The sequence below is a fragment of the Manacus candei genome, unplaced genomic scaffold (assembly GCF_025592945.1).
Source record: "Manacus candei isolate 608988 ecotype Guabito, Panama unplaced genomic scaffold, ASM2559294v1 h1tg000061l, whole genome shotgun sequence".
Classification (NCBI taxonomy): domain Eukaryota; kingdom Metazoa; phylum Chordata; class Aves; order Passeriformes; family Pipridae; genus Manacus; species Manacus candei.
In genome coordinates this window covers 5,869,205-5,883,177 of record NW_026138109.1, presented here as the reverse complement: position 1 = coordinate 5,883,177, position 13,973 = coordinate 5,869,205, and the positions used below count along the sequence as shown (strand labels likewise).

General features: G+C 42.9%; 1 protein-coding gene across 1 annotated transcript in view; it reads right to left on the bottom strand.

The window, feature by feature from the left end:
* Positions 1-13,973, bottom strand: part of CCBE1 (collagen and calcium binding EGF domains 1) — a 95,994-nt gene that overhangs the window by 13,487 nt on the left and 68,534 nt on the right. The window contains 3 exon segments of the mRNA XM_051804432.1: positions 4,982-5,119; positions 5,791-5,925; positions 11,440-11,492. Coding sequence (XP_051660392.1) covers positions 4,982-5,119; positions 5,791-5,925; positions 11,440-11,492 — 326 coding nt within the window.

The following is a 13,973-nucleotide window of genomic DNA, read 5'->3' as shown; positions in this document are numbered from 1 at the left end:
TTAAATCTTTGACTGTGAATTCCTATGAAAGGCTGAGAAACTTCGCAGGGACAGCTCTAAGCTCATTTTTAAAGCAGCTGTTTTCAGTTAACAGTCCCCAAAGAATTCATTTTTTTAATACCTGGAAAAGTTTACACCCCTTCTTTTATCTTTGTGTTTAGGGTAGACTAAACCCATAGATCTGAACCAATTTACAGTCCCCTGAAGGGCAAATTTTCATATGCTATAAATTACAGTAAAATCCCTCACAATATGGTAATTTTGTCCACTTTTCACAAACTGCTCTCTATCACTGTGGGTTATTTTCCATGCATGGAATCAGCCTGAGCAGAGATGGGGATTGAGATTAATGACAGGGATTTAAATCCACACAAGAGAAAGGGTCACATCTGTTGATACTATGCACGAATGGGATCTTTTCAGGAATCCATTAAATGATTCAAACTGTAAGAGATATTGCAAATGTTATTTTTGTCCTTTTCCCAGTCCCATACACAGTCGAGCACTTCTGCATCGCAAACAAACAAGCATTGTTGTAACAGATGTCTGCTTAAAAAGAAATCTGGTTTCCAAACCACAGGGCGACACATACTGGCAAACTCCAGGTGAACTTTTTCCCTTCCACATACAGCTGCTGAGAAGCATCAAGTGGCTCTGCATAAAATGTGTGGCCCTGTACGATGTTACCTGGGCAGGTTATCAGGCATGTTTGAAGTCTGACCTTTCAGGGCACGTCTGGCAATGGAACAACTCTGCAGGTGCTGCTGGTTAAAGCCAGGAAATCTTCAAAATCTTCCAAAAGGATCAACTGCAGTGTGCTTAGCTATTGTGTTGTAATTCCCACTTGGGCACACACTTACATGGCCTTCATCTTTTCAGAAATGTGCATTGATTCTGAAAACATCTGCATCTTTTTAAATACACCCAGAAGTTTCTAATACTAAAGATATTATGTAATACTTGACTTTAAGTGTTTGCAAGGTCCAATAAGAAAGAATCTGATGGTTATCTATAGACCACCTACACACAATTCTAGGGAATGTTTTTCAGTGTGTTTTGTCCATTGGGTGTAATTACACATCAGGTAAACTTGCTTTTAGAAGAGAAAGATTTGTTTCATCTCGTAATCAGGTAGAAGAGAGCTGTAAGGGCAAGATGCTGGAACAACCAGAAGCCTTAAGACTGATATGAGTACTGAACTGATCAGAAGATTGGGAGGCAAAGGCTTGAAGGTTTTCCCCACTCATCAACTACCTGTTCCCACAGCTGCACTCTGACAGCACTACAATATTACATATATTATTTATCATATTTATGGCAGCAAGCACACCCTGCTGTTTGAGCTTCACAGCCCTTTCTGATAACACAGGCTTGGTACCTGAACAGCTTTCTGTGCAGTGTTCAGGTGGCTCAAAGATTTAAGGCCAGAAGGTACTACTTGGTGTTTTCCAGCGAAGTCTACATAGCGTAGAATAGAATTTCATCAAATCAAGCTACACTGAATCCAAGGCTATTTGGCAAAAAGACCTCTCAGAAGAACCCCAGCATTTGTATGAAGATACCTGAATACACAACATTTGCTGCTTTCCTTCCTCTCTGCTGTATTCATAATGCTAATCGTTTTGCCTTTAACTCCCTCCAAAGCCTCTTTGCCCATAAACCTTTTTCTGGTAGATTAAATAATCTGCACCATGCAGGGCTTTTTTCCTTAACGAGGAATTGATGTGCTTTAATCCAGACGCCTATTGACATTTCTATAAAATAAATTTTCTCTTGACCACAAGGCAGTTTTGTGGGGTTCTTTCTCCCTCCCCAATTTTTCATCTTTTCTTAAAAAAACCCCTGTGTCTTGACATGTCCATTTTTGGACCTGTGTAGGATTTACAGATATACATAAATAGAACTGTTAGGAAAAAAAGCTTTTTTTTTTTTTTTTTTTTTTTCTTTTCAAATGCCAATAAAGTCTGTGTTTGGTACTAGTCTCAACCAAAATTTCTTTTAATAGCTTTCTCACCAAATGAGTTCTGTCATATTCTGTTAAGAAATGTTGCTGAAAGCAACATAGAGTCATAGGGAGAAACTGCCAGAGTCTCTGCTATTTGAAACCTAATGTAATCCCACTAGAAGCAGTGGAATTATGAGCAGATTAGGAAGCGGTGAATTTGGCCTTGTGTTTCATTATGAAAGCCAGTTTATCTTCCAGAAGGATGTGGCACACGGGGCTGACAAGTTCAGATAAAAGAGGGCTGTAACAATCCATGGAGATGAATGCTGGGGGGATCAGCAAATGTTTGGGAAATATCATACCAGTGAGATTTCTGCAAATCCGGTTGGATTGACTTGTCGGAGGAAGAAGTCCAACATCCTCATATAAGCAAGCGTGAGCTACATCCCAGGAGAGAGGTGGAATCCCCCTAACTCATACCAGACAGAGGTGATGATTTGCCCAGGGAAGGAGTCATCCATCAGACATTCACTCTACCCGCATCCAATCCTGTATCAGGACCAGACTACGAGTAGAGCCAGAATAAAGCATGGATAAAGCCAGAAGCCACCCAGGACAGGCCAGAGGGGGCAGGAAGCTGTTAGATGGAGCCACTCACGCATGGTGCAGAAACAGAGATCACCTACCATGGCCAGTTTGACCAGCACTGAGCAAGGCACTTAGAGAGCCTGTTTCCATTGCACAGACCTATACCAGGAAACTAAAGTTATTTTGGAGGAGGCTTAAACCCTCCCCATTTTCATGAAGGCTTTCCAAAGCACAAAGTCTAGTTCACACGTGATGTTGCTGTCCTGACGGGGGTCCTTTATTCTTGGCGAGATGCTGGTGAGGCCAGTGGCACCTATAGTTAAGAGATCCACTCAGGGAAGTTGTGTGTTTTCTTTCCATGTGCTTGGAGGCTCTGCCTTGCTGATGCTGGAAGAGAAGGAGACGCTGGCAGGGGAGAGCTCTGTGGGAGCTCTGCTGCGGGCGGTCTGTGCATGGAGGCTGTGGAGTTGATCATCTGTGTTGTATTATCTGGGTTCAGCCTGCTGAGATGGTTTAATTTGCCTACTTCTGCACTATATTGTCTCCGTCAAATGCAACGTGACTGCAGATGCAGGAAAAATGCTCCCTATTCTTCTGTCCCCAAACCAACACCAAGCTCTCAGTCAAGCCACTTACAGAGCCAAAAAAGTGTCCAAATTGCAGCCTTCAGGCGAGGAACAATGACAACATGAGTATGATCTCTCTGGAAACACGCAACATTGTTAGAGATGGAGAGGAGTACGTGTGCTTTTGTCTCCCACAATATTAAAATAAAATCGGAGTGTTCCGGCTACTATGAAAAGCAAATCATCTGTTCATTTGGAAGTCGCTCAAGCCCAGATGCAGTGCAGGGCTGGGATTTACCACGGGGTGGTGCATCGCTACAGCTGGTTCCTCATGAGACCTTTTCCTTTGGAATGAGTTATGGACGCAAGTCCTGTGAAATAGCGATAGCCAGCTCCTCCCTCATTTTCACAGACGTCTGACAATTAGTAACATTAACGTTGAGTACTGCAGGGTAACTGAGCAGAAAGCATCCTTCTCTGCTTCACACAGATGATTTGGGAACTGTCTCAAGAGGTGGTGGGTGTTCCATTCCAGATTAACTACTGGAACTGATATTTTTATGTGTCATGTGCATTCAGTGTAAAATCGGTGTTTTTCAAATATTAGAATTATTTCCACAGCCTTGTATATTTGAATGGTTGGTTATCCTGAATGCTTTGGACATTACCCTATCAGGAAATTTGAACTACCCAGAGGAAAAATTAAGTAAAAAAAATATTTGTAAGGAGATTATAAAAGTTATATCTCTTTCCTTTATGACCCATGCACACACACTTATGAGGAAAAAAAGAAACATTTGAAAATTACCAGGAACAATTACATTTACTGGAGTGGCTCCGGTTACACATTTTCAGAGGAAAATCAAAATTATAAATTGCTCTGGCCATCCAGTGGGATTTGGAGCACTCTATAATACCACGTTCAGGTATTAACTGGTGAACCTATAGTAAGTCACCATTCATCAAAAGATGTTGGGTCTTTTTTTCAGAGCACAGGGTGTTTGCTTCCTCCTTTCTTTTTAAATTTTCATATCAGTATTTAATCTTCCGTACTCTCAATGTGGTAATTTAATGACTGGGATGAGGTCAAAACCTGTAAAATCATTTATGCACAGCACATGTGTATACTTTGAAACCAACAGTGAAAGGAAAGCCCTCACTTCTGCCTCTCTCCCATTGCATTTTATTTTCTTAAGAAATAAAATGAAAATAAGAAAAAAATCTGACTGCAGTCACGAGACACACCAACTAATTGCAGGTCAGCAGAATTCAGTGTTACTCAATGTAATTTAGAAACTGATTTAAGCAATGCTTGAAATGTGTATTGAACTTCCAGATCCACCTTTTCTGAGCCTCTTAGTGCCAAGGGGCACTAACAATCCAATCCAGGGCCATTTACTAACCTCAAACATAGGTATGTAAATACAAATTAAAGTTACTGAAATTATTTAAATAATGAAGGTTTGTCAGAGTCATCATCGGGCAATTTTTTTCCCTGTGTCTCTTGAGCTCTGGGCCACAAAATAGTTATAATTCAGGTTGATATGGAAGAAAATATGGCTTTTAGCAGCTGGATCCAGCAGAAACGGTCTAGCTGAAGATGTAATGCCAAATTTCACTGTTCAGCCATTCTGCCTCTCCAGGGGAAGATTCTTTCCACATCCCTCAATGCAACTGTGCACTGGAGCAGAGCATGTGGCAGGACTGCTCCACAGGTGCTGCTCAGGTGCCCAGTGAGCAGCTCTGGTTCTCCAGGAGCATCAGCTACATCCCAGCTTTGGACCCTCAGCTCCAAGTGTAGCGTAGGGAGCAGTTCTTCATCAAAGATCAATCTTTTAGATGTCCCTTAAGCCCAGGACATTTAACCTCCAGTGGCCCCTACCTTTATCTCCTTTGGTGCACGTCTTGCCATCCTCCTCCCGGATGTAGCCCTCGTGACACTCGCACCTGTAGCTGCCCAAGGTGTTGACACAGATCTGAGAGCACAGAGTCCCATTGCTCGTGGCACACTCATCGATATCTGGGGAGCAGCAGAAGTTAGAAAATGTCCTACAGCTGGAGATTTCAGACCTCAAATACAATAAAAGGCTTCCTTTAGAGGTATAAAGAGATTTTGTAGTTAAATATAGCTGCACTATTAACACACCTAGCATTTTATCAGTGAACACTGCTGGACCATTTCCTTGCATCAAAAAGCTCGCAAGCAAAGCTCAATCCTGCAAACCTTGGCTCCCTGGAATGGCAAATCACACAGGGCAGGGAAGGGTAGGGCAGAACTAGCCACACAAGGACCACATCTAAATGATCAGTCCTGAATTAGATACTGGCCATCTGGATCAAACCCCAAGGATTAGTTTTCATAATTGGGCCTGATTATAATGCTTCAATATTCCACAAATATAGCTCACAACCTGCAAGAGGAATTAAAGGAAACATTACATCAGCCCAACACTTCAAAGTGTTTGAGTATATGTGTTTCGTTGTAGGTAATACCTTCTAATAATTTCGGGGGAATCTAGATCTCTTAATTCTGCTAAGAAATCCTTAACATGGATAAAATCCACATTTCTTCTGTAACAATCATTATTATGAGAGTGAGAAAGGTTTCAGATTTAAACCGGTTCCTGAAAGACCCAGGGGAGCAGGACACATCATTAACCAGGGATGAGCTCAACACGCACTTCTACCCACCCAGGCAATAAGGCTTCTCTCTGTTCCTGTGCCTCTCGCGATCATAGCGGTACCCAGGATAGCAAGTGCATAACACTCGCCCAAAGTTATCTGTGCATTGCTGTTCACAGGGAGCTTCAGCACAGACGTCATAGTCTAGAGAGAGAAAAACACGATCAGGAAAAGTTCCAGTGGCAGTAGCTGAGTGACGCTTTGACACCTCTCTGCTGATTAATATAAAGTTGAGTCGCACTGTTTATGAGGACTGAAAATATAGATATAAAACATCCATGAGACATAAGCAAAGAATTATATTAAAACTGTAATTGCTTCTCACATCTTTACCGCAGTTAGACTATTTCTTAAAGCTGGATTTTAAGCAAAGGTCACTTTCGCAGTTGGCGAATTCTTTTCACAGAAATATTAAATTACCTAAAACATTTTTTGTTGTTTTTTTCCACAGATTTTCAAGTGCAGATAGCAACATTTTCCTATGCAGAATACTGTAAAAAACCACAAGGCTAATTGCCAAATCCAGGCAGAATGTATATTATAAGGAAAAGTTAATTAAATCACACAGTAATTGTTCAAAGCCAGATATAACCCTTCTAGCAAAGAATGCATTGTTACAAAACCATCATCACTCTTAATAACAGCAATGTACAGATTAGGGTATGGTAAAATCACTGCCTGGCTTTGTCAGTGAAATCCCAAAAGACTGAAGTCCCTGTTTGAAACCTGAAGGAAGGCAAATCTGTTTCTGATTTCACTGCTATGTAGCAGCAGAGCTGAAGTCTGAGGAATGGACAGCAGAGCACAACAGAGTCTGACCCATATCCCTGCCCTGCCAGGGGCTGGGTTTGGCCCCTGGTATTGTGCTGGTGACAGGTTTGGGGGTAGAAGGGCAGTCCCTGGCTGTGCAAGGGCTTTGCAGTGCCATGGGGAACATCTGCCAGGAGAAGCCCGGAGCTGAAGCAGCATCTGGTCTCAAAACCAGGTCAGGCACACCCTGCTGCTGAAGGTCAGGTTTTACACCAAAGCAAGTGGTAGTTTCTGTGGTCATTTCAGAGAACATCATTCTGCACAGAAGATCCATGTGGCTGTGATCCTCCAGTGACTGCGTGCAGCAGAAATACCCTCCTTGTGCTCCAGACCAAACATATCTAAACCAAACCTAAGTGGTTTAGCCGAGTTCTCAGCAACGCAGTGTTTCCATGTACACAATTAAAACGCAAACTCATTATTGACTCACCCTAATGACTAGCAGACATCTCTGGGTACAATGATTGGTCCAAACAATTAAATTGAGCTAATAGGTGGTAAAGCAAACGAAACCATATTTTTTGTATGACATACATAGCACATATGTGTAGCAATGGGGTTAAAAGTGATAGTGTGCCAAGGTACAGAAAAGCACCAGATGAGGTTTAAAAAGCTGCTGTGTTTCACGCCAGAGCCCCACAGACAAAAACAGAGTATTGTAATGGTGCCAAGCATTTCCTCCCTTCTGCTTGTCACCTTTTGAATAGCAGGCATCCTTTCTTTCCTTATTACTTCACAACTGTGTTGACTTTAGCTCTTGAAGTCTGAATTCTTGAGCTCTTGAAGTGCTGTGGTGGTGACTGGCAGTGCCAGGATCCCCAGCAGTAACCAAGGTCAAACAGTGCAGGGCCATGGAAAGAAAACATAGCCCTTGCCTTCAAACTGGCCAGTCTGGGGGGTCTAATTTGGACTTTTTAGGTGATGTTGGGGCTGTAAATTCCTGTTACATTTGGCACTACTAAACAGTCCCAAATATAAAGCACTGCTGGTGTTTTTCCTGGGCACAGCTGTGATTTCCATTTTCCACTGAAATGAAGTCAGATTGAGAACAGGTTAGTGTGCCCAGCACAGAGGTGAACACTCCTGCTCCTTAGCCAGTGTACCTATGCAGATGCTGGATTTGGCCTGTGCCATGTTCAGCTTTTCAGAGCAGAGGTAAAATGAGCTCTGGCCTCTCTGTGTTTCCGTGAATAGATGTGCCCTAACAAAATAATAAAAAACAGTGCTGGAAGAGACCATATCCCACCACAAGCAGGATTAGCTACGTGTAAACTTTTCCTAGTTTCTTTTTTCCCTCAGGGGTAGATACGGTCCACCATGTAGTCTACTCCTAAGATGAAATACCTTTGCAGGCAGAAAGCTTTTTACTCATATCTAATCCAAACTCCCCTTTTAGCCACTTAGGCCCATTATTTTTGTCTTCTTCTCCTTGGCCACAAAGAACAGTTTATTTTCCCCCTTGCAGCAAGTTTTCACATACCTAAAAACTGTTATCACGTCTCCCCTCAGCCTCCTTCTCTCTAGACTAAACAACCCCAGTTCTTTTTATCAGTTTCTCTTTCACCATATTTCATGTAACCAGTCTTTAAATACGGTTTTCATGTCCACCCCAGCACAACTTCATCATGACTGTTGCCTCATTTACCTTCATACAAAGCTGGGGAAGGGTCCAGGGGGTACAAATACCTCTGCTGGTGGTCACACACAGTCAATCTATATCACACAATGACTGTGGGCAGGTCCCATGTCACAGAGCTGTGCGTCCCCAGGGCTTCTGTACCAGGAAGCCTGACTTGTCTAGAAAGAGTCCTCGCAACTGGGATGAAATCAGGCAAAAGCTGCTGCACCACCTCTGTGTGTTCTGCAGAACTGAGGATGCACATGCCCCCCCCATGTTCAAACCCCTTGTCTGCCAGCCCAGCCTAAGAAACGTGGTTTGAGAAGAAATCAAAACCACACAGTGAAGGTCAGGCCGTTCCAGGAAGGAACAATGCAAAACTGAAAGCAGGATAATAAATGTCCCTACATGTATTTCGGTGACCTCAGAAAGGACAATGCAGTCATTTCTGGGAACAGGAAAGTTGTACTAAGGAAATTTTCGAAACACTGTTAGTGACGAAAGAGCAGATCTGATTGCAGCTCACCTATAGTAGAGTATTTTGCTCTGTGCTCCCCCACAGCCAAGAAACTCAGGTAAAGCAGTGGTAGGGAGGATGCTCTCCAAAATAAGCTGTTTCATACCACATTTGTCCCTTCTTCGCTCTATCACACCATGAGACAGCACCTGAGACAGCATTTGGTTGGAGCTATGAGTCTCCAAAGCAAAGAAGAAGGAGATCATACAGGACAAAAAGTGGGTTTTGACCTTTTCTGATCGTATGGAGGAGGAAGAGATGTTAAAAAGAGAATCAGACACACCGAGGAAACTCCACTGGATGTTTTTCCTGAGGATCATTGCTTCCTGCTCCTGCACCCGAAAGCCAGAACAAGAAGGTGAGTATAAAACAAATGAAATGCAGAACATGGAGGCGTGAACTTATACTGGACTACGCTGATTTCTGTTCAAGGGCAGATGAGAAATAATAGGACAGAAACCAATAATGCACATGGACAAAGACACAACCCTTTGGGAATCAGTCTATTTAAATAACAGCTGTCCTAGAAGGAGATTGGTGCTTTTCCACAGCAGCTGTAAACGGGTGGACAAGGGAGGGTCTCTCCCTCTGCTGACCCTCCTCCCTGCAGCCACAGCTAAATCATGGAGAAGACAGGGATGGAAATACTTCTCACAGTTAAGATGTGCCAGTACTGGATTAAAAGGTGAAGATGCGCTCTAATAAACTCACATCTGTAATGCATTTATGTGCCTGTGTCGAGATATGAATTTCATACAGCTACTCTGTCAAGATTATGCCAAAACAATGTGTGAAGAGCCAAGTGATGTCTTGTAACAGAGTAAGTGAAACGAATACTTCAGTGAATCATATTTCTCATCTCTATTCCAATGGCCTGAGATCGTCTCAGATGTTACAGCAACGGCTGTGGCCTCCAAAGTTCAAGGCAAAATACAGATGGAGCTGAAAAAGGGGCAATGAAGAAACAAAGGGAGAGAAGCCACAGCCAGCAGAGAAATTGAATTAGTGGCAGAAACTCTCAGGTTACTGAGATGCAGTTAATAACAGGATTAAGTGAAGTCAGTGGGTACATAATAAAAGCTGCTTTCATAATCACCTAAAATCTCAAGAGATGAAAATCAGAAGCCAAAATAATATATTGCCATGGCTCTCATTTTATTTTTACTCCTATTACTTCTCCTGCTGTATCCATTATATTTAGTGAAAAACCAGTCTATAAAATTGTTAAGTCCATAGGAAAATGGGAGGCCAGACTGTAGAGTCCTGGCTTTTCTCCACTCTGAAAGGATTTCGGACTTCTGCCTCCAAGACACACAACCACCTTCTCCAAGTGTCAGTTTCCCACTGGAGCTGTCACTTCTTGCCACACACAGTGAGACAAAACTCACTGCAAAACCATAGGACAAGGAACTTGGTGTAAGCATTGATTTCACACACACTATATCCAGTTTTTCAGGGCTCAGGCTGGCCCCATAAACTGTTTCTTTGCAGGGAGGCAGCAAATACAGAATTCTTGTTTTGAGAAGATTGGGGGGGAGGGTGCTGTGTTCCTTTTTTTGTTATTTTTTTTGTTTGTTTGCTTGGTTGGTTTAGTTTTTGGTTTTGTTTGGGGTGATTTTATTGTTTGTTTGTTTGCTGGCTTTGGGGGTTTTTTTGCAACGAGTGCTTTAGTGTTTCCACCCATCAGCAAAGAAGACACAAATTTACCAAAAACAAACAAATCAACCAACAAACCAACTAAACCCACCAAAACCACTTCCCCCAAAAAAAACTCAATGGAAAAAACCCCCCAAAAACCAAAACAGCAGGATTAGAGTTTGGACTATAATCCCTGTTGGCTGGAGACTGTAACTCAAAAAACAGACAACTCTCTCCATGTACATTTGTCACTTTCCCCCCCCCCCCCAAAACATTGCCATCCCAAACTGGGAAAATTCTCAGACCAACTCAAGGCTTTTCATATGTCATCAAATAGAAGGGTGTGTTGCCTTAAACTAACTTTTTAACCTGCTTTTTGGAGCAGAAAAGGTTTATTGGTTTGTCATTTCTGGACATTTGCTCCTACCTAGCAGTTCCTCTACTTCTACAACTTCATAGCCAATTTCACCCTAGTCAGTTCCCTTTTTACTACTGCATGAATCACCCTGATTAAATTTACATCTTCCTCAGCCCCTGATGACAAGGAAGCCATGCCCATGACCTGGAGAGGTGGCAAAAGAGAGACACTATTTGTTGATGCTCTCCCCTCTCTTCAGGAAATAGGTAACTAAAGGCAGGACTAACTCAGTGAGTCACCCCCTCCCTGTGCACCAACAAGCCAAATCAACTGTACCAGATCCAAGGGATAAATGGGGAAAACCATTGTCCAGGCAACATGTGCTTCTGGGTGCACAGAGCATTCCTGCCTACATAGCCAAGGGCAGAACATGTCTCCCTGTTTGCAGCAGGTCATGGCACAAGATCTGGACAGCCACGTGTACTTAGGGAAGGATAAAGGCTTGGCATACTAAGCAAAACTTTTGGAAGTTGCTGATCTTTTTATTTTTCCAACAATTTTTTGGAAACAGTTCCCTCCCTACACCGACACATGAGATACAGCTGAGCCTGCAGTTATATCAGGTTGGTCTTCCAAACTGGCAATGTGGAAAACAGGGTAAACGGGGAAAGACAAATGCATGGGGACACAATGGGTAAGAACAGTGAAATCACATACCTTCAGGGATGCACTGTCCAAGAACAAACTTATAACCCTTACAGCATTTTTTCCTGAAAAACAATAAAATAAATAAATGAATAAACAAATGTATTCTCTAAAGGTTGGTGCTGCCTTTAAAAAGGTCATAGGCAGATGATGGATCTGATGAACCAAACAAGATGAGGATCCTGAGCACTGTAGTTGGAGGCATCTCAGCTTTAAAGAACACAGCATGGAAATGCATCACTCAGTCCATGAGGCACTTAAATGGCACCATGTCCAGCCACCTCAGCAGCTGGGTACCCCAACACCAACCTCCCCAACATCCCAAGTGGTTTCCAAAAACCCTGCTCTCTTGTGTTGACAGGATGCAGCACACCTCTGTGCTGTCCATATACACAACACAGGTCATCAGTGAAGAGTGTTTTCAAACATCCATCACCACAATGTAAACTTGCAGAAAGGGGTAAGTCTCAGTGAGGAGTACACAGAGAATAAATGTTATCAGTAATTTCTCATCTTTCAACAAACCTGGAAGTGGTAAGTGAAATATATGGGGTATTTCAACTGGTATCTTATATTGGCTGGGGGACAAAACTGAAGTGTCAGTAGGATCAGAAACTTTTTATGTGCCTATAATATGAAAAAAGTCTGAGGGCTGAGAAATTATCGTTTCTGATACACTGGCCTGTAATGACATTTAGGTATCCAGTTATACCTGCTGGTTTGCTTTCTAGTCAGGAAAACACATTAAGTCACCAGGACTCACAGCAGTGCACTAGAGACTCTATGAACTGGTCTGACCCTTATCACCCTGAGAGTTTCTTGCTGCAGGAACTTGATGACCTTCAAAGGGTCCCATGTTGGTCACCATCATGACTGCTGCAAAAGAAAACTGCTGCTCAGTGCACTATGATATCAAGTACACGTGAGTCCAAGGGGGAAAACCCCCTGTATTTTACAAATTCACAGTTTTTCATGCCTTGTGGACATGCTGAAATATCTGCAAAACTGGGAAACCATCCATTTTGTCTTTTCCTTTAATTCAATAACAGATGCAGAAGAGTGCTAAAGCCATGTCAGTCAATGTCACAACACTCCCCTAGAAAACACGCAGCCATCACAAATCATCATTATGCTGAATTTAAATCAACTATCAGTTGCAACTGACCTCCTAAAGCAAACAATGCATTACTCCAAACTATGTAAAAACAAACTTTAGCTTCATATTTTACCCTCTTCCAAGATTAGCTGGAATATAAATTACGCTTAATGAGGGTTGAACATCTGAAGAGGAAGCCTTGCTTTGTTATGCAAACAGTGGTCCCTCATTAGACTTCTCTCCAAACACTGCTGTGAAGTTTTATCTGCAAGACAAACAAACGCAGAAGGAATGAGTTCAAAGGTGCACTGGGGAGGCTGTTCATATGCTGCAAGCCGTGCTGATGGCTTTCCAAGTGCACATCCATCTCCTCCTGTCTGCAGAAGAAGAGAGGCTGATAAAAGTTTGCCTGTAGCAGCTCTTCAGAGGAAGATACAGACCGACTTGAGAGGGCTGGAAGATTAGAAAGGAGAACATCCCTGGCACGAGATGCTGACCTGTGGGGTTGTGCCAGCCAGAAGTAACCAGAAATAGGGAGCAGCAGCTTCCATCATGTCTACCCTTCTCCATGGAAGATGTTCAGGCTTAGAACCCTTAGGACTCCCACCCTGGGAGTGGCTTGTGGCAGCACATGGCAACTGCAGCCATGCAGCCTGCTCCTCAGTGAGGGCTCACCTGCCGGGAACCTTGCAGGAGCTGCCTCTCTCCTCTCAACTTGGACAGCAGTGGCTTTTGGCTGGGCTTGTTGGCTTTCTTGTGGCTAAACTGAAGCTTTATCCTCCTGAAAGCCAAACCACTTGCCTCGATCACACCTCAATCAAACGGCCACATATCGAGAACCGACCACATGCCAAGTTGCAGCCACTAGACACCACCCTGGTACCCTGATACTGCCCCAAAGCACAAACAGCCTTCCATAGCCTTGTCCAGGATTGATCCACTTAAAGCAACCAGAAAATCATGCTCAACTGGCAGATATCCAAGTCCTTGCTGAAATTCCTCTCTTCAATGGCCTCTTGCAGCAATGAGTTCCACAGGGGGATAAGACGTTTTTGAGAAACCATTTCCTTGTTTTCAGTCTCCCTCTCAATTTTTTGTTGACTTTTCTCAGTTTACTGGCAAGGAGAGTTGAAAATATTTTCCTCTGCAAACTTAAAGATTTTTCTACACCATGGAAATTTTAAATCTCACTGAAGGGAGTGGTTTAGAGGAGGGATGCCCTGCTTTCAGGACCACATTCCAGAAACCAATTTCCCATGTTAATTTGTTCCCAGCTGAAGATTACAGATATCTGCATTAGTACTCAACAGTAAGCTTGAGCCATCAGCACAGTTTTGCCAGGGAAACTGCTACTTTAGGGTTAATGCACAGGAAATACAATACAACAATACCTATTTCTCTGAACATTACATTGCAACCCTGGGATCCCTGCATGCTTTAGCTTTCTAAA